Here is a 22,392-nt window from a genome sequence, read left to right on the forward strand (position 1 = left end):
CTCGACGTGAGATACATTATAAATTATAAAACTCATTCTGGATTTGACAAATGTTTTTAGATGTGGTCAAAACATCTTACGGAATGCACTAGCAGAACCAAATTTACGAGTGGCATTTCTCAGAAAGATATAACCAGATAACATCGTTAAATGTGCTGTAAAATTCTTGCAGTGGGTAATTTGGATGCCAGAGGAACTTTGTGGTTTATTTTTATACACACAATTTTTATTAAATTATTCTTGAGAGTACGTTATGATCTCTTCCTAAAAACACGAGCAACGCAAACCAGCTGAGGAGAAGGTGCACGACTCGGTGTTTATCTTCATTGCGCGAAGCAGTCGTGTTGGTGGTTCTATTATACTGTTCTATTTTCCTTGGACTTCTTAATCTGGAAATGAGACACACCGCTGTTAATCGAATCATATCGCTACCGTAATGACAAACATTTGATTTGTTTCCACATAGAGCGTCAGAGTTTTCCCGGCCATGAATTAAGGCTTGAGCGGTGAAGAACGGGGCGCAATCGCTTGAATCTGGTTTCTCTTCTCGTGGTTACCCTTCCGCTGTCAGAGGCAATTACAAAGACTCGAGGATTCCAGGAGAAGACGGGAACACACGCGTATTTTCTTTAACAACTTAACCACGTCATCTCTCTTTTCGAGTTTGATAAACTTGTTCCGAACTGCGAGGATTGTATGACGGCAACGGCGAGTGGGTCGAGTGGACCGTGTCCCCGGGGAAAATCCCTCGTGTAACATTTTCAATGCCAAACTTCTTAAGTTTAAGTAGGGCAAGATAATAATACAATTTTAATTTTGGAAAGGCATTCCAATTCGAAATTATTTTCCAATTTTTGTTGTTTTGATTTTTTCGAACTTCATAATGTATTGGTTTTATTTGAATCCATTAGTATTAACATAATGTGATGGGTTAATATGTGCTGGATGATTGAATTTATCATTATATTTCTATTTTACCGGTTCATTTAGGGAGAGAGAGAGAGAATGAAATAGAAAATTTCGACAGGTTCCTTTAAAAATGACATTGCTGTAACTACATTACCAAACATGGAACTGAGATAGTTGTAATTTACAGTCCACTCCAAATATAATATTGCTCGAAAATAATTTTTCCTGTCTAATCTTCCCAGTTTAGACCTACTTTTAAATTTCCTATTTTTATTTTCCTATCAAGTTGTGACTAACATTCGGTAATGGAATTTGGCCAAGCACATTTCTTATGTTGTTCTCTGCTAAATAATTTTCATTTCCTTGAAAGGTAATTAATGTGCACTCCGCGGTGCTAAACTGGGCGTTGGAACCCCCGAAATATTTGAAGCTTTAGTCATGTACAACAGGAAAAAATGTTCTGAGTTGGAAATTCATTTAACGAAGATTAGGGAGTTAACGGAAAATCAATGTCTGGTGCAATCCATCCTGCAAGGTTCAGTTACCGATATTAATAAAATTTTTACTTGTTAGCTAATGTTAATGCATTCTTGGGGATATCTCACTGATGGTAGTACGTAAACTGTTACTCCCCTGTGGTCTTCCTAAAATTTTTCAACCGTATATGTATACGTACTCTTGGAGGTCTAGCTCTAAAGGTTTTTCGCAGCAATATATGTATGTAATAAATTGACAAATTTTTGATTTGCTATATCAATATTCAACAGAGGAGAACGCTGTAGAAACCTTCTGATCATTAGGTTTTATTTCGATAGTTACTGGGGCCAACAGATCTTTATTTCATTGAAGATCCAATCGAAAATTTTGTGAGTATAACTCTAAACTGATCTCTCAATGCTGTTAATTGTTCTTACTTTTATAACGGTTCTTTGACCACCCACCCATCATCATTATTTTGGAAATATTTTTTCTATAGCTAAGCTTTTTCTTCTAAAATCAAGACGAAAACAATGATTTGCATTTAGTAATTTAGTTAATTATTTATTGGTAGATATATAAGCTCATGGGAATTGAATTAGAATCATTGAATCCTGATATAATCTGTTTGTGACGTTCTTTCTTTTAGAAGGAGTAGAATACAATGAATAGTTAGGGCGATTATGCAATACTTTCAATTCAGTAATGCGAGATAACAAATAATCTTAGTAGCTCTGACAGCTAATCGTACGCCATATTGCCGCATCCTTCATTTCCTACTTTAAAGCTCTGGATGAAGCTCATATTTAAGGTTTGAATAATAGGTCATTTTATATCGTTACTTAGCTATAGTATGGACGACTTCATTTCATGTTCAGAATTTTTAAGGAAAAACGTGCCATGAAAAATTTACGTATTAAATGAAACTGTTTCTGAAATCAATGTCAGTGAATTTATTCATATTCTGCCAGCCTCAACTCAATTTTCAAACCAAACTTTGGCTTTAAGACTACGAACATTGTATTCTGTATTTTATTCGTAATTCTAAGCCTCTACTATTCACATCGTTTGAGAATCTTAAGCATTTTGGTAAGCCAAGCTTGTTGCCCAAAAATTGCTAGCTTGTACTTTTTTCTCTCTGAATGATTTTTACAAAGACGACCTAATTCTGTCTGTACTAAGAAAACTAATGTCTATTCATGGCAGTGATTGAGAGATTGACTTAAGGAAATAAATATTATACTTACTGTTTCCATAGTTTTAACTAGATACCTTAAAAGTCTAAAAATCTAGAGACGACGGAGTTTTCATGATTAAAATTTGTAGAACATAATGAAATAAACAGTTGGCAGTTAGCTATTAACCATCGTAACCGCCTCGTATATTGCGATAGTCTAAAGTTTTTTCTGTTAAGGTAGTTAGTCAACAATTTCTTTCGCTAAATGATTGAGGGTGGTTAGCTATATCGATCAAAAGACCTTTGGAACCAGCAGATGATGAAAAAAGGATATTGAGCCATGGATGGATACTGATGGGTTTAAGGGAAATGAACACTTGCTTCAAGATGAATATGAGGAATTGATTTCTTAGCTGGCTGAGAACAGCATCAATCTTACCGGACATGTGACCCTATAAATGGACCAGAGGGCGTACGGAGCTTGAAAAATGCGAAACAATGGAACTACCGCCATGATCTCCGCTGGTAGGACAGCCAAAGCAGGTAAAATAAAATCTGTCATCGGCGGAATCGCAAATGATGGCGTCTTATTTCCAAGAAAACCGTAGTTTCTATCGGAGGCTGGTTAAAATAATGGGCATTGATATTTTTGTGACAAATAAAACCATAATAGGCATAATTATATTTAGTATAATTAAATAATCTAGATTTTTAATAATAGTGCCGAAAATAGGAGGAGTGAATTACAATGAAAAGCGGTTTAGGGCCGCTGATGACAAATTCCAAGAAACTGCGGGAGATGTCGCAACAGTAACTTTTTATAGAGTCATCGGCTAATATGTATTTCGATGCAACAATTTCAGAGTATAAAAACCATTCGCCTTGACCGGGATTCCGGTCAAGACGAATGGTTTTTACTCTCTGATTTTGTTGCATTGAACCGCTAGTGATAATAAAAATCTGAGCCGCACAGTCCGAGCCAGACTCCCTTAAAAATACCGTTTGATAATTTATATTGGCCGTTTACAATTTCTGATTGAAAAGGTTCATAGGACAGAATGCATGCTTTCTATCTGTCAGTTATTTGAATGGGATTTATTTGAGATTTCCGGCCTCATTATACATCATGATTCCATTTATTCCAACTTTGATCCGCATTTCCCGTATTAGATGTCCAAATTTGCTAGGCTTCATGGATTATCCTTTTAAAATTAGCAAAAACATGCGCACCTAGCAAGTTGGTGTTCAAGATGAAGACTCTTCAGCTATTATCCAGGTTAACAATAATCGCTGTATTATCTCCGTTTCTTAGTTTCCTTATTGTTGGAGCAATATTAAACAACTTCATCTCAATAATAAAGAAATTACGGGCAATGCTACAACAGTAAATTTAGTGGAGGTATTCAAATACAAGAAATTTCACAGTGGAAAAAGCATTCGGCTAGGCCGGGTTGCACTAAATGGCGGTCTAGGCGAATGATTTATCAGCGGTGGAATTTCTCACATATTTCGAACTTGAATAGTAGATAAACTAATACAACCTTCTCTTTGTTCACAGAATATATTTGCCATAATTTGCCATATAAATTTTAGTAATAAAGATCTCCCAAACTATTAAAACATTTGTGTTTCTCATTGCGTTATTCTCAAATGAGAAGTCATGCCATTATTCTCCAGATATTCAGCCAACAATCTACCAAAAACGCGGCCCATTAAGTTTATTCTGATTGTATGACGCGGCCGGGGGAAATTAACCCGATTGAGTAAAAGCAAAAGTTATCTTGGTTAAACAGCGGTAAAAAGTCGAGGGAGGAGAGATAGAGGGACGGGGAGGATCCTGACAGAAAAATCGTGAGTTTGGTGTGATACGCCTTACGGGGGATGGGTGGTATGATACAGAAACGTGATGAGTATTAAGGAGGTGAAAGGGAAGAAGGAAAAGGGCGAAAAGAAGTGATTGCGAAGGAGAAGAAGGCGAGAGAAGAAAAAAAGAGGTTCGCACGAACGGGGAGGCGGGGTAGGGGACGAGAGAGAGAGAGAGAGGCTGGGAAGATAGGGAAGGGCCCGGGGAAGAGAGCAAGGGGGTTTGTGACAGAGGGAGGCGTTTGGCAAGCACTCAAAACTAATTTCCCGGGGACAAGCTTAACCTCCCGGAACGTATAAACAGAGAGACGGGCGAACCACAAACAACCAAGACAGCTTTCGGAGGGGCAGCAATCGAGTGGGGTCGAAGGAATGACGGAAGGCAGTGGAAGGGGAGAGCGATGAAAACGGGGGAGGGAAAGGGGGCGATATGTGTTTATTTTTCTTTTAAACTCTTGACTGGGCTTAGGGAATCCAAGGAAATCCAAGGCGAGGGGAGACCCTTGGAGAAGGGAGAAGGATACATGGTAAATGTGCACCGATTATCAAGAGATGGGACATGGGGGGAAAGAAGGTTTCAATAAAGGAAAAGTAAAAGAGAGAGAGAGAGATGGAGAGGGTGAACAGGTGAGAAAGAGATGAAGGGGTAGGCTATAAAAATCGTTTTCGCTCCATCTTAGTTCACTAATTGGGGACACATGTGACCAACTATCTAGTCGAAATTATTTCATGGATTGTGTGGAAAAGGGTGAAAAATGAAAAAAAAGCACCGCAGTGGTCACACTTTCATTTAGAGGGAGACGAGATTTAGCTCTCGAAATCCCTCATTTGGATATTCATACATTGCTGGATTACTTTAACTACGTACTAATGTGGCCAATGAGGCAAGGGGACAGGAGTATATTAGATACTTATTAGAAATATTGGCATGGGGAAGAATAAAGAAAATAAGTTTCAGATGAGAGCGAAGTCTTCCCTACGATCGGAGAAGAGGTAAAATCCGAAGAAGGCAGAAAAGGTGTTGGAAGGGAAATTAATAGGTGGTGGTATGCTGAGGTCAGTGATAGAATCATGGACGATCGTAGGTGAGGAAGGGAGGGAATAGGTTTTTTTGGCCTCTTATGGAAAGGTAAAAAATATGAAAAATTGAAAGAGCAAGTAATGCTGGATGATCCAGGTCCCGGCGTTATGTCATAACTTATAATGTTAGGACCCACCGATAGAAATCTTTATTACAGGTACTACTTACCGTTATGTTAATTTGCCTAATGAATGATAAACGACAGATGCATAGCTATAAGATTGACTGATAGAGTAAAAAGTCTTGCTCAATTGTCTTTAGGAAATGTGCGCATTTATACCATTCCATACTATAATGGATTGTCCCTGTCGTGGAAAAGCTACGTTAATGTCCAATGTACGTTATGCCCTAATTAGGGAGTAGTCTTGTCTATTAGACATTCCTGTAAGATCTATCAGGCCAGTTCTTTAGAGCTATAAAATCAAGTTTGAAATATAACATTTTAAATTAGTTTCTGCTTCTATAATCAATACGGTCTAAGCGAATTAATATTTCTGAAAAGTAGTACTATTTCGATCAGACTATTGAATAATACATTTGCATGTAGTTAAAATGAGAGTTCTCCAAAAACGGTAGTTTGAACAAAAGAAGCAGTGTTTTCAGACAGTTCTGGAAAATAACCGACGATCATGAATGCATTTTTTCAAAATCCTGGAGAGATTTAGTTCGTCAAAGGTATTCTTCGTTTACTTGGAATATCGTGAAACGCAGGTTGAAAACAGAATGTTGATCGTCAGCCGTGCAGCAGATGGATATGTGACCATTTATCACGTGTTATAGTTGTCCGGGGATGACATTTGTGCCATAAGTATAGTCCCTATCGTGAGGAGCCCACATAGGTCCATATTTCAACGTCCAATTCGATTAATCCAGTGCTGCACTCACGGAACGTTTTCGCACCGCACCAAAGTCACGGCTGGAATTTCAATGAAAAACACACCGCAATTTGAAACCGTACCCTCGCCTTAGGAGTTCAGGAGTCCACTCATTGCTGCTCTGATTTCTGTATTATATTGAAATATTCGCGTAATTAGAATATATCGAGTTTTTTCTGTGTATCTTAGCAGGTTATAATCTCATCAGCTGAAGTTTGAATTGCAAATAAATTTACAACAGGACATTTCAAAATAAATGATCATACCATTTCATTATTAGTTAGTTCTAAATGACATAATTGGAAATGTATGCACAGTGTTTTTCTGCACCGGGACGTTTTTTGTCTATGGCATGTGTGTTGATCAAAACTCTGCCTACAAACTCACTTAAACATGTTATCTTTTTACAGGTGCTCTTTCATAAATAATTTTGCTCCATTGTTTTGAAAGTAATCATTTCGGGATGAGATATACTAATTAGTCCACTGTACTCCTTTGCTAGAAGGCTACAGTTTTATTTTTAGTAATATATCGATTTTGGTTCTGATTTTACAGTAATGTAAACTTCCCTAGTGCGCCTCAGGGCCAAATGTTATACAATAGAATTACTTTCAGCTGGCAAATGGACGAATGTGACATATATTAATGATTTAGATGAACGCACAAAATCCCTTGGCTTTATCATTTGTGATTAATTCGTGACTACATGAAAAGGAATTTGTTTCATATGAACGTTTAATCGTAACTTCATATTCTTGTTAAACGCACAAGGATTCATATCATTTTTAATTACAGCGTCTGTAGCAGATTAATCCATTCGAACGACAGAAACAATGGAATACTATCCATTGGAACCTATTAATGGTATTGTTTTAACTATGTGATACATTATTATTGTATGGTATTCTAGTATGATTACTCATGATTTCGGTCAAACATTGCAGCATTCATGGAGCTGAAATTTAATACAGGGATATTTGGATATAAGTATAATGTAACTCAAAGGCATATTGAGGTTTTAATTGGTCCTATTAGTGACGAAAATCGTATTAAGGGAGGGATTAAATGTACCCTAAAATAAATTTTTGAGCACAGATCTTCACTAGTTTGAATATTAACTTAAATATTTTGGATTTTTACCTTAATATTAACGTAAGAACGCGAAATGAAACGTATGACCGAGGGAAAAGGATTACATCTCGTGCTAAAATTGAATGTAATGGTAATGCCATGATTTGGCAGTGCTTGATAAAGAATTATTATTAAGTCTAAAATTAAGATTTCTTCCCTTGTTAGATAGGTATTGGCATTCCCTTTTCAGCTCCATATTATAATTATATAATAGCAGTAATCCCTTTCGCTATCTATAATAGCAGTAATCCCTAATTGCTAGCTATAGAGACCAGGAAACGGGTTAATGTTGGTGGGATTCATCTTTAAATTTATCTCTGGAAATACCAGCTGCGAAATTCTTTCAGAGGTAATTTCACTAATACTAATCCGAAAAATGCTTTAATTGACCAATTTGTCATTATATCATCGCCATTTGATAATAAACTGATTTTAATCATGAATATACTGAGATGCGACTTAAATAAACACGCGAAGGAAAGATGTAAAGAGTAAAAACTGAACATAGAGCGTTGTTTTGTATGGTTCGGAAACTTGGTCGATGAGAGTATAAGCGTAAATTGTAGGCTTTCGTTGTATGGTTGTGGAGAAACATGGCGTAAAGAAAATGAACGGAAAAGAAAACCAGTAATGAGGTTTGAGGCATGGTAGGATAAGAGAGACGGCTGTTGGGAGAATTACGGAGGTAGTACAAGTGGGTAAAGAAGATGATGAGAGGCGAAGGGATGCTGAAGGTAGTGATAGAGGGAAAAATGCTGGGAAAGTGAGATTGTATGAGGAAAATGGACGGCATTTTAGGTAAAATTAAGGGAGATAGTTTGCAGACCTTAAGAATGAGTTAGTGTAATACGTAGCTTGGGTTTTAAAGATATTTTTTGTCATGTCACTTAGGGTTTGCGAGTACGGTAAGGGGGTGCCAGGGTTCATTAAAAACCTACCCTAAACCGGTAGGCTGCTAAAAATATTCTCAATAGTTTCTTTTTCACATTTTATTCATTGTGACTTTAGGTATCTCCAGTCGATCATGCATGCATCAATGCATGCATGCAATGCATCAAATGGTAAAAAAGAAAGGATCTATATTTTGGTACTATCGATGATATGATTTGAACTTACTAAAATTTTTCTCAACTTAAACATTGTTAAGCATTCTTTTCTCTTACTTATAAGAAAATACCGTTGCAATGATAGCGAACAGATTTGCATCTTATTATGAAGGAAGGACTTTGAGATCGGTTTCGAGTGCCAATGTGGAAAGTCATAAATAAGAGTAATATGAGGGAAATGGGTTGATTTTTCCACGGAATAATATTAATATCAGGGGTCAATAATACTAGTAGATCAAAGATCAAAGCAAGCAACAGCTTAAGCAATGCTTAGTATGCGCTTAAGAAGTTGGAAGATGTAAGGGCATATAATCACTATATAAGTAATCAGGAAATGAATAATCCATTCATTCACACTTGTCTGCCGGGCAAAGTAGTAACATCATAATATAGCAGAAAGTGATAGCGAAATCATATTAGCGGAATCAAGACAGAGCGTTGGGATTTATCACAAAATACGCATACATTGATGCATTCATGATACTGGAAGTAATTTACCGGAGTAGTGGTTTATGTCGCAAGAAAAACAAAAAGTTGTCCTTGACGGATGGACTCAAATGATACAGGAGAAAAATCCAGCGTGTCACATGACATTGTGTTAGAACTATCATTCCATTTATTATTAACGGTTTAAGTTCCCACTTTGGTTGCAAAATTAGTCTCTCCAGGACATACTACTATAATCGATGGTTTCAGGCGTTATTTTATGGAATCGGTTCATTCATTCATTCAGTAGTGTGTTTGTGAAATAAATCTGTGGAATTACAAAGTATTTTTTTAGGAGGACATACTACTATGCCAAGAAATAGCTGATTCAGGAAATTCCGGGTTACTCCCCAGTTATTTAGACTCTCTTCGGAGTGATAGGAGGCATTTAATTTAAATACTTGTTCTTCCCTCGCACAGTTCGCAAAAATTGCAATATTAAGGTTAACCACCGAACTAGTATTAAAGAATAATTTTTTCTTCCGTTCACCATTCTTTTCGAGATCACTATTACTTCCAATTAAATCGGATCAAAGGCTCGTGTCCTACGAGTCCCTCGTGGCGGAATGATTTCTTGTTAAAATTTGAATAAAAGAAATGCAGTGTCGAGATGATGCTCCGGCTTGCTTCTTGAATTCCAAAAATCAACAATTCCAAATAATTTTCGTTTAGGAATTGTGGAATTCTTTTTTTATCGGGTGAAAAATGTGGACATATTCTGAACACCATTTCTGTTTCTAAAAATGTGAATGTTTAATTATGCACGTCTATAAGTCGAATTTTGACGTGGGATAAATTGATAAATTTACATTGGCGAGACATTATCCCAAATTTTCCTAGGCAATGTTAACGTTCTGCTACGGACGTTTTATAAAGTCAATTGATTCTTTGAAGAACACCGAACGGGTAAATTATTTTATTTATATTTCTATTTTTAAGTGTGAAGTAAAATTATCGAATTTCCATAAAATTTTGATAAAAATAAGGTGCCAAAAGTTAATGCGTGCACCAAAGAACAATTGTCATCGAAAACTATCAAATGAAGATATTTCCTCGCTATGGAGAGAATTGCTGTTCACTAGATACCATATTTTGGTGACCTCGGAATTTCAAAGAACAGGACATTCTCTCGGTAATACTACGCTCATGAGTTAGAAAACGGTAAATTATTTAAGGAGAAAGTAGTAAAAGTTGATTTTCGCGGTCGCTCTCTATCAGGAACTATCTGAATACGAGAAACTGCATAATGTGGTAAATGGATTCAGTGAAAGTTCTGTGTAAACTTACTGGGCTGGTCAGTGTCCAAAAAAACTGACCACAGAATAAGTAAACTTTGAATATTTTCACAATTCATTTTATTTCACTACTACCGGTTACGACGCATAAGCGACATCATCGGGTAAGTCATACTACCTTGATCAAAAAGTTCCCGGAATAACCACCGTGTGGCGCTCCCATCGTTCCGATTTGAGTTCTGTTTTTTTTGTTAAATTGGTACATCTGTTGTTGATATTCCCTTTAAATCTTAGTGTCATAACTTGACATTTGCAAAAGTTACGTAGCCAAGAGTACATCTATCTCTGTGTGTGTTGGCGATTTTTTACAATTGCAGAAATGGATTTAAATTTGCAACAACGAACTTGTATTAAATTTTGCGTAAAAAACGGATTTAGTGGCGCACGGACGTTGGAAATGTTGGAAAAGTGTTTCGGCAACGATTCTCTAAAAAAAAAACGGTCGTTTACCAGTGGCACGAGCGGTTCAGAAGTGGTCGTGAGTCAATCGAAGATGATGAACGCAGTGGCAGACCATCGACATCGAAAGTCGGTGAAAAAATTGATAAAGTAAAAGAAATGTTGGTCAATAACCGCAAATTAACCATCAGAGAAATAGCGGAGGACTTGAACATTGCCTATGGATCCGCCCAAGACATTGTGGTTAATGATTTGGGTTTCCGTCGTGTAGCAGCAAAAGACCTCAATTTCATGCAAAAAAGAGACCGTGTTGACGTCGCAAAAGACATGATTTGCGAGGCTGAATCCGATCCCACATTCATCAAAAGGATCATTACTGGAGACGAGACGTGGGTTTATGAGTACGACACGCAATCCAGACATCAGGCAAGTGAATGGCGTTCACCAAATGAGCCGAGACCAAAAAAACCACGTCGTTTTCAGTCAAAAAAGAAGGCAATGCTGACGGTTTTCATGGATTACAACGGTGTAGTGCATCATGAATTTTTGCCAGAAGGCCAGACAGTAAACAAAGAGTATTATTTGGGCGTTATGAGACGTTTGCGTGAAGCAATTCGCCGAAAGAGACCAGAAATGTGGGCAGAAAACTCGTGGATTTTGCACCATGATAACGCACCGTCGCACAGTGCTATCATTATTCGTAATTTTTTGACGAAAAATGCAACAAATATCATCCAACAGCCACCGAATTCACCTGATTTGGCTCCCTGTGACTTCTTTCTGTTCAATCGAGTTAAAAAACCATTACGGGGAACGCGTTTTAGCAGCCGAGAGGAAGTAATGGAAAAATCGCAGGAAGCACTGATGGACATACCGAAAACCGAATATAAAAAATGTTTCGAGGATTGGATCAAGCGCTGGCATAAGTGTGTTGCAGTCGATGGGGATTACTTTGAAGGGGACAATATAGATTTAGATGAATAAACTTGTATTTTTAATTTTCTGAATAAATTCCGGGAACTTTTTGATCAAGGTATAGTATATCATACCTGATGATGTCGCATATGCGTCAAAATTGGTGGCAGTGAAATAAAGTTTATTGTGAAAAAATACAAAGTTTACTTATTCAATGATCATGAATTTTCCCAAATGAGAGCCTGAAACCATTGCATTAAAAAACCTGACTTTTAAATAACAGTGCTAAGAGCCGTTAATCTCCAGCTTTCTGCGGAAGTTTTTATCACTTATCAATTTTAGCACGAATTATTTTGAAAAATAAGTGTAGGTCCACCAAATTCACGAGAATTACATTCCTTAATAACTCCCCAATCCTATTTATAACAGAGGGGAAAGCTGAAGGCAAAACATGGAAAATTGAGATTCAGGGAGAACAGGGAAACGAGGTAGGCTATAGCTATTCTATATTTCAGCTACGGGTTGAAAAAATGAAGAACGTCAACCAGTTTATAGGTACATGGCAGTCATGGACTTCAATAAGCCTTTTTGCATTATCGATTAGAAAAAGACGTGTACATTATTGAAATCAGTTGACATGGATTACGAAAGTTGAAGAATATTTCCCAACAATACAAAAGCCGAGTCGTTACAGTGCGAAAGAAAGACTACATAGAAATAGGAGAGGAAATAAATAAGGGAGTAAGACAAGGGGACGTTTTCTAACCAGCACTATTCAACATACATTATATTTCATTAGCAATATCTTGATGGGTTGGCATCAAAGGAATTATGATGAATGAGAAAGAAAGTAACCCTCTCCTTTTAACAGAAGACATAGAGGTAATACATAGCAGAAAATCTAGCCCACCTAAAGCCAAAATTCCACACAATGAACCAAGTGCTTCAGAGGTATATTATAAAAGTAAACTTAGAGAAAAGTCAAATTCTAGTATGTCCAAGAGACGTGAACAGAGGCCTTAAGAGGAGAGAAATTAGTGCGTGAAGAATTTCACTAATCTCGGAGTGCCCTGGTATGAGTATGTGGCAGAAAAAGCTCGGCAGATATCATTCGGTGAGTAGCTCAAGCTAAGTAGGCATTTAACCAAGAGGCAGCTACTTGGTTCAAGGAAGATGAGCTGAATGTGAAACAAGGAAGTAATACGTGAAAGCATTCGTGTGAGTAGTTACACTCTATCTAAGAGATAGTCCATTGAAAAAGCTCACTTGAAATGAGTCATACAACTTCGGAGTCTTTTTTCTGGAGGCGAACGTGCAGAAGGTCAAGTGTGCAGAAAAACAATAAAACAAAATGAGTGTACGGAACAGTGGAGATGGAATAGACAGTGTGTAGTTCGATAAGGAACGGACACACCAGAAGAAGGATCGAGAACGCCTTGCGTCTCTTAATGCAGTTATCAGGAACATAAAGGGGGGGGGAATTATTTTAGACGGAGGATCATCATTGTATAAGGAAGATTAGAATGGGAATACTGGACTATCTTCATCCAATCTTTGGGTTTAAATGTTATCAACGGTTGTAGATAATGAAAAAGTTGTGCCAAAGGTAAAAGTTTTTATAAATTTTAGGAGCTTTAGTCACGACTCGGTTGCTTGCCTTTTCTAAACATAACTGAATTGCGAGTATATTAAGAGATCTTTTTAGAGAATTTCTCGCGCTATTTGTATAACATTATTCCAGTTAATAACCTAACTTTTATTCGCACAAAAAACTGTTTCAAAAACATTTCTGAAAGGATAGGAATGGCCGGAAAGTGGATTTTAGCCGTCTTTCGTTGTTAGGAAACAAATAAAACTTGGCTTCATGCGCATTTCCTGATCTATTTTGTCTTTTATTAAATAAGGCTAACAAAATAGCTTTATACCTATACGATCGAGCAGATGTTTACTTACTTTTTAAATTAATTAGGTATCATTTCATTTATTTATAGAGATGCGCTTGTCTTGAACTCATGCACGAATCACGGATGGGCGTGGGCCCATATTAACCCATTTGGTTCATTATTATATTGTATTTGTTTATGTATAATATCAAGCCATATAAAATCATTATTTATTTTATTGTGAATTTAATTTTTAAGCACACAATTATAACACTTATATCATATTTTTAAAATTCCACGATAAGAGGAGATATGACGGTACGAGAGACCATGCAGACTGATTATCAGCCCACCGAGAGAGCTCCTAGGCCCGCACTAACTTAAACGTTCATGTAACCCACTTTGTTTGGTTGAAAAAACGCTTGCGTTTGAAAAAAGATCCCACAGCATTTAAATGTGCAATTTAAGTGTAAGCAGGAACTTCCGAAAAAAATATTCCGAAAAAAACATTGTAAAAAAATTAGAAAACGTTTGGAAAAGGGAAATAAAGAAAGACTGTTTCCGAAATCCAGTATACACGGCACCACTTGAGCTTAGTGCCAAGATCTTGATTTTCACATTTTAACAAATTTGATTTCATTATTGTTAGCTTCTCAAGGATTGGGATCGGTTATCCAGTTGTGGGAAACGAGGGGGGACGCGAGAGGTGAATTGGGGTTTGATTTTGATATCTACCATCTCATACTTGCCAGTTATTAGTTTGGGTGATTCAATCTAGTATACAATAATTGTACTTATTAGTTGTAAAATATGTAAAGGGAATTGTTTTAATGGGAGTATTAGTAATAGCAGAAAACAGGGTGAAAGAGAATTGTAGCCCAGTTTGTCTTTTGGATTACGAAAATCAATTATAAAATTGAGAAAGTGGTCTGTAATTGAATGTTTGACGAATTATGCCTGGGATATAATTTAAGAATAGCGAATAAATATTTATGAAATGGTCACTTTCACGAGTTTTGCCACCGGTAGACATTTATTTATTTGTTATAAATACCCTGCAAACAACCACCAGAGTGTGTGGCAGGGGGTGAATAACACACCAGAACAATTTTTTACAGCTTTTACTTGTATGTGTTTTAGTTTCACCGAAATTGGTCAATTATAGTGAAAAGCTTTAGATATACACAGGAACGAAAAGGAGCCAAATACCCTGCTCTTTTGTATTTTTAAGCTATTCAAATATTAAAATCCTCCTTAGTCAACGTAATATTTAATTAAATTCAGCTTCAATGCAACTTTTTGCATTGAGACTTCCATTAAATATTAGTATAACACACTTCACATGTAAATTGCTGTTAGCACATGACAGGAGCACTATTGAAGTCAGGAAATACATAATAAAACCATGCAGCTTTTAAGTGTTATTCCTTAGGTCTTAAATAGTGGCTATTAAGTGAATTATAAATTAAATTTTGAACTTAAACGTTTTTTTAAACGTTTTTAGCCTGCGTAAATACTACAATAAGCATGCAATTATGGTCTTAATAAAAATAACTTTTTGCGTGCGGATATAAGGCTTTAAATGCAGTGAATCATTGCTGTGCAATAATTGAGTTGATAAATTACTTAGTTTATTGAAATGATGAACATTAAACATTTTAATGGCTGTTCAGTTTAATTTTCCTAATGAAAGTATGAGATTTTTTACTTTAAAGAATTGTGTAACGCCTGAAAATTTGGGGATTTGAAGAACGATAAAAAATTTTTATCTGATACAGGCAGGAATTTTCAGTAAACTATTCATCTGTAGGATACACTGGTTAATATCGGAAAGCACGTTGATGAGTATGGAACTCAACGGAGGTATTGTTGTAACTAAGTATGATATACGTATTATACAAGCAAATGCATGATATTTATAATTTTTTTGATTTAAATAGATTTGATTTTCATCAATAACACCGGCAATACGAAATACATTGCAAGGGTTGATTGTTGGGTTGAATTTTCAATTTCTATTCCAATTTTGAATTTTTATTTTGTTATTGTATAGCAAAATCTGGTCATTTTAAATATTAATATACAAATTAAAACTTTGTTTATGCCTGTAATAAATAAGAAAAATATGCAAAAGCTTCGCGACATTATTATTCCCAGGAAGCTGTAATCTGGATTCCCGTCAATATTAATTTGTTTATTTATTTGTTTTATTTATTTATATATACTCTGTAAGCTACTGCCAGGGTGTGTGACTGGGGGTGAATACATACCAGAATAATTTTACCTGAACATAACCATACCGCGGTCGAACAATGTTATTATGATCCCGTATCGTTTTTGGAAAAAAATGGTATCTTAAATTTATCTATTTTACACTTGATTTCTCTAATTTTATCACAATGATATCTCCTACCGTAGTACGATGGGGATAATAATACATTTTCAACATTGCTGCTAAAGAGACCTCCTTCCAACGTATACAAGAGCTTCAATATCTAATTTAACCTTCGCTCTGTGAGTGATTACCAGCCCAGCTCCTCTAATATTTTGGATACGCTACTAAGTTTATCATAACAACGTTTTGCAAATATAGCTCCTCTACGCTGCACGCGATTCAATTCGGCAATTAATCCAACTTCGTGTGGATCCAAAATACTTTAAGCATATTCCAAATGAGGCTTTACCAGCGAAAAGTAACATTTCGCTTTGACCTTTTCATCACATTTACCAAGAACTCTTCTAATAAATCCTAATTTTTTGTTTATTTGTCCACACATTCTCCGAATGTTTCACCCAGGAGATATCGTGAGTGAGGGTTACGTCTAAGTAGTTAATCGAGTCTACATATTCCATTCTGGTGTTCCCAATGCAGTAGGCGTACGTGTGGGAATAGTTCTTTTTCCAAAAATTTAAGACTACGCACTTCTTTAAGTTAAATTCTTATTGCAAAATGTCGCACCAACGTTGTATAGTATTAAGGTCATCTGATAACGTTGCTGTGTCCTCAAGATTACGGATATCACGGTAACCCATTGCATCGTCGGCAAATAAGCGTATCTTACGAGTGACTACGGAGTCAATGTCGTTACCGTTAAGTAGCATAAAAGAGGTCTGATAACAATTCCCTGCAGAACACCTGAGGTAATTTCTACTGCATTTGAGCTAACTCCATCTATCACTACTCTTTGAACCCGACCATTCTAAAAGTCTTTGATCTAATCCCGGATATTTTTATCTAGGCCATATGCTTCTAGCTTTGCGAGTTGTTCACCACTCGCAAGGTACTTTGTCGAAAGCTTTCTAAAAGTCTAGAAAAATTGCGTCCACTGGAATATTGCTCTCTCCCGAAATAAGAATATCATGAACAAAAAGCGAAAGTTGTGTCTCGCAGGATCTCCCTTTTAGGAAACCGTGCTGATTTTTCATTAATCACTTCTGATTATCGAGGTGTCTCACGATCGAACTAGCAACTATATGTTCCATAACCTTGTACGAAATGGATGTGAGGGAAATAGGTCTGTAATTGCTCGGTTCCTCCTTTTCTCCGTTTTTGAATATTGGCGTTAATACGTTAGCCATTTTCCAATCTCCAGAAACCTTGTGATCTACTAACGAATTCTTAAATATTATTTCTAGATACGGCGCAATTGCCGAAGCTAGATCCTTAAATATACGAGCGAGTATTTCATCTGATCGGGAGGATTTATTAGGTTTAATATTTTTCAGCAAAAGTTCTATTCCATTGCATGAGATTTCAATTTCGTGCATCGGTTGAACGGCTTGATTTGGTAAGCTATCACGGGTATTCTGGGAGATATTAGTAAAGACGCTTTGAAAGAAGGAATTTAATAGGTTAGCCTTTTCCAAACTGCTGGTAACTCTTTCGCCTTTATAGTTTTTGAGTGAATGAACAGTTGACTTATTTCCCTGAACTTCTCTGACATATGACCAAAATGCTTTTGGATTCTCTTTCAAATTTTCCGCTAACCTTTTTCTTTTGAATTCTCTTTACGCTTTCCGAAATTCATTTTTGCCATTCGCCCTATATCATGTATCTTATAATCATAAGTGATCTCATTCCTTTTGTCGCTATAGATATCATCTCTATAATTGTTGTCTTGGCGTGACATAGCCTTTGATGTCGTAATGCCCTTCTAATGTCCGCGTTGTACCATCTAGGTTTCGTGTTATCTTATATTGTTAAATGTAGTCGGGAAAGTGCCAGCTAACGGATTAATAGAATAATTTACTGCTATTTGAAAAAAGCTAAAACTTGCCATCATAGATCAATTTTATAGTAAATACGAGTCTCGTGGCTTTTAGCAATAGCTTGTATGAAAAGTTTCGGGAAAGGTTTTGGGGAAATAGATTGATCTCAAATATTGATTGCTATATAATGCCTCAAACTTCTTCATAGTAAATCCCTTGAGCGTCAACATACTTTTCCCAGCGGCTTTTCCACAAATCATAGACGCCCTGGTTGGCGGATTCCGAAAGGTCCTTAAGGGTACGAATGCAAGCTCCTTTGACGGCACTTAGGGTCCCATAGTGGGTGTCATTTGAGGGAGATTTAACTTTTGGGAATAGGAAATTAATGTGCTGGTTCTAAGTCGGGACTGTAAGGGGGTTGGGGAATCGTCACGATGCCGTTGCGGAAGGTGTTCGCAAGCAGACATCGACTCTGATTTTGGTCGTCCATCAGGACCTTCGGCATGAGTTGAACGCAGATCTTTCCTATCGCCAAATTTTCATTGATAATGGTGTACACTGTCATCCTATCAATGCAAATATGATCTGCAACCATGCGCACAGTTAACCGACGGTCTGGATTCAGTACTTCACGCACACGTCCGGAAGAAAATGTTATCGATACTTTTTATACAAACCTTCTATATTTATCTAGTGCTCTTTTCCGTAAAACCTTTCCAAGAGGTTTTGTTTAAATCCAAGCGAGTAATTGTTTTTAATTTTGTCGGACTTCTACTGTATTTTAAATGTACTTTACTGCTTATGTTCTGAAATTTATTACCGGGGTATTACATTTTTTACGGTCATTTAGCAAAATATTTACTCCACCCGCTGTAATCAAGCCGATGATTAATATTGATAGACAGGGTCGCCGAAAGTGGTTGTCATCTGAGATTTTTGTCACAAGCCCGGCTGCGGAAGGGGTCCGACCCGTTGAATTAATAATAATGTCTTCACAGACACCGGGAAACATTAACCCCTGAAGCACGGTGGCCTCTTTTTAGCTGCATCGGGTGTAAACTCAATGATTTGGTGCTTGATTTTCGAGGCAGTATCGAACGTGTTTGTCAAATTTGTGTGCATTGTATTTAGACACTAAAGTATTCAATATTTCGTCTCGACGAATATTCAAAATATTATTGTACATTATTTAGTTAAACCATTTACTCATTGAAACATTTTTCCATCCCTATAAATATGTACAATACTTTCAAATAAATTAATCAATGATATACTAATTAGGAATAAATATTAATCTTAAGTTTTCCATTATTATTATTATATATCAATGCAGGTATAAAACTAATGATTGCGTTAGGGAAAACATATTTGTCTGCCGAAAATGTATGCACACCATTGCTACAAACCAGATTTTATGTCTACAATTTATCTAAATTGAAGTAAAGATAAATTAATTTAACTTTATTGTTAAATTATTGGAATTCTTGCTAAAAATTTCTGGGTTAGCGGTTTTACGTAGAATCTAAATTATGATATGCGAATATTGCGAATCTTGAAAGAACATGATTATTATACTTGCTCAACATTGATATTTTCAGTGTCTCGCTAAGCGCCAGTCGGCGCATAAGGAGTTGTGCTAATATAACTTCCGTGATATTTGCTCACATAATTTTTGGCAAGAACTTCTGACTTACTCATTTCAAAGCACCAGCGTCGAGACTAGCCACTCGAGTGCTTAAAAATCTTGCAAATATTTGCAACAATTCGGTTTAAACAAAGGATGTTTTTTTCATAAATATCAGATGTTTTGCACAGAGTTTGTAGCAGTGGCTGCAGAAATGAGCTTTCACCCATTCTTCTGGCTTCGATAGATCATCACTGCCGCAGGAAATATTAAACAGATTAGCTTTGCTATCTAAAGAAAATGATCTGACAATGAAAATTGATTATGACGAAGTAACTAATGAGCTCATCATCTGTCTAGAGATGAAGTGGATGTCGCCATAAAAATAAAAACAACATAAAATTTTCAGTTTTTTCTGTAATTTCTTGAAATTAGTTCACTGCGATTTGCTGTGCATTTATTAAAGAATGTTTGAAAGTTTTGAATGTCTTTTTTAGTCAGCAAGAAACATCCGATATTTGAGGAAGGAGGCTTATCACGTGTCCGAAAATTTCCTTTGGAGCCCAGTTGATAGTTGATGATAGAAGCATAAACTAACGCCGATGATGCGCTCTATCACCGTTTAACTGGGTTCCCAGGAGAAATTTTTGACCACGTGAGAGGCCTCATGACGGTACTGGTAGGAGTAGAGGAAGGAAGAGAATGACCTTTAGGTCGGCATGAAGTAAGGTAGAAGGTACTAAGAACTGGAGAAGGATATGATTTTGGGCAGATAAAAGGAAGTTCATTCGCTACTCTGACAATATTAAAGGCTTTTAGAAACCGTGCAAAATATACCAATAATCGGTAGATAACTTTTGGCGTAACTGTACCCCCATTTTAGAGGAAAAAGAAATAATTATCATCGGCTGCCTTTGCGTCTCGGGAACATCTAATATTTGATGATGAATTAAATCTGAAGATATGTGCACACATTGAATGAATTACCTAGTGCTCCGTACATTTGTGGCAAAAGTGGCCCACGTGACCTTCCTTTCATTAGATGGTCTCAAAACTCTTTCGGCTATTACAATTTCTTGACTCACCGGATTCAGCAGTCGCTTCGTCCTCTTCTTCCTCGTCTTCCTCTTCCATTTCCTCCATTTTTCCGGCGCACTCTCCTTCCACTCTTCCACTCACGTCGCCCAGCGTGGACTTCTCCCCGCCGTCCCCCGGAGCGGACCACTCCCGCTCGCCCCCCCGGGCGATGCAGCAGAACTCGGCTGCCGTCGCCAGCGGCATCGCCGACCCGTGCTCTTGCTGCTGCAGGTGATGGGGCCCCATTCTGTCGTAGGGCTGAGCAACGGGCGTCCGATGGTCCCTCGCCAGGATCCTTTCGATGGAGAAAGGTGCGGGGGACGAGCCTAAGGGAGCCGCCGTGCACTGCTCAGGCTGCTCACCCATTCTCGCAGAAAGCTCTCACGAAACTTTGAAGGTGTCAACGGACAACCTGTCGGATTTTTAAAATGCACACTACTGCCGGGCCTAATAGTTGCTATATTCAAAGAAAGTCCACTTTTACTTGAAAAAAAATCCCAAACGTGTGACTACACATTACAGACCGGGTGAACAGTCCTCTCCTATGTCATCAGAAGGAAATAGGAGGCGTTTCTGTCCCTCGCGGATCTGGGGGCGTGAAGCTTAAGGACACGGTCACAGAATACTTCCACAATCTTTCTGAACCGATTCACGGAGGCTGTGCGGTGACTAAGGGTCCAACACACCCTCCCTCTTTTCCGCTTCCCTCAAGAGAGTAGGGGGAGGGGCGAGGGAGGGTGGGGAAAGGAGAGTGGATTCGTCCTAAGCATCACCCTCCTCCCCCACTCCTTCGTTCCCTTCTCTCTTCTCTCTCCACCCCTTGCTCCCTCTCTCTCCGGTCCATTTCTTCTCACTCCTCCCTCTCATCTCATGCCTATTCCTCCGTCTCTCTCTCTCCCTCTTCTCAAAATCTCTCCTCGCTACCTCCGCAGTATTTTTGGGGGTTTGGTCCCTTTGGCCTTCTAATCGGTAGGCCCTTGTTCGATTCTTCATTGGGTTCAAATATCTTCTCATTTACGTTGCGGGCACCACCACCAAATGTTATCGTTCCTCGAAACTGAGGCCTCTCGGAACGTTTGGTTTTCAGTTGCTTTCATCCGGATGATTGGCTTCAAAAAGGTTCTGTCATTGATTATTATGAAATCAAACCATGGATTTCGGAAGACAAGCTTAAATAAATGTCCATTAGTGTTTTTTATCGATTCCTGTCCATTTTCCTAAATTTAATTAGTAATACAGTGAAATGTGAGAGGAATCCGTAGAAGTTATATAATTTTTCACCATAATCTGAGATTTGTCATAGCGAGGCGTTGGAATTCATTTTAATAATACTTAGAAGAGAAAAGTATTCAGTTAATTTCCTCGTAGTTAAATTGTTAGTTCAAAGAGTGTTCTTTCTATCCGTCTTTTAAGTCTTAAAACTTTATTAAGTTTGATATTCATACTCTTTCTTTCATTTCAAAAACTGTTTAATTTTAAATTTCTGTTATGAATGAATTTGAACAAAAGGCAAAGAAAAGTGACCTGCAAAAAAATTGTATACAATGCCTAGTTTGCCAACGATCTAAGCCAGGGACTTGAGACTGTGTTCGCAGAAGTGGTGTGAATAATCCAAGAAATTCTGGGGTCATTACTTCAAGTAATCCACTGCTTCTGTCAGGTTTGACGTTAAACTGCATACAACTTGTGGTTATAATGGACTAGTTTCTTCCCGAGTCTCATACTACCAATTTCTTCTGTAATGTATTTATTTCGCTTGCATTTGTGGAACACAAGGTATGGTAGGAGTCATTGAAAATCCATTATAAATTCTCCCAAAATCAAAACTCAAAGGTGTCTAAAGAAAAATAAGTATTATGTTTCAGCTTGGCGCTGTTAGAGCAAC

The 22,392-nt window shown here is 37.3% G+C and overlaps 1 protein-coding gene across 1 annotated transcript in view; it reads right to left on the minus strand.

Moving 5' to 3' along the window:
- LOC139685701 (homeobox protein GHOX-7-like) overlaps window positions 1–21,221 on the minus strand; it is a 41,914-nt gene extending 20,693 nt beyond the window's left edge. Inside the window, exon 1 of the mRNA XM_071582712.1 lies at window positions 20,516–21,221. Coding sequence (XP_071438813.1) covers window positions 20,516–20,873 — 358 coding nt within the window. The 5' untranslated portion in view covers window positions 20,874–21,221. The remainder of the gene's footprint in view (window positions 1–20,515) is intronic.
- Between the last annotated feature and the right edge of the window lie 1,171 nt (window positions 21,222–22,392).

Source organism: Hetaerina americana, unplaced genomic scaffold, assembly GCF_022747635.1.
Source record: "Hetaerina americana unplaced genomic scaffold, ioHetAmer1.1.p SCAF_1, whole genome shotgun sequence".
NCBI lineage: Eukaryota > Metazoa > Arthropoda > Insecta > Odonata > Calopterygidae > Hetaerina > Hetaerina americana.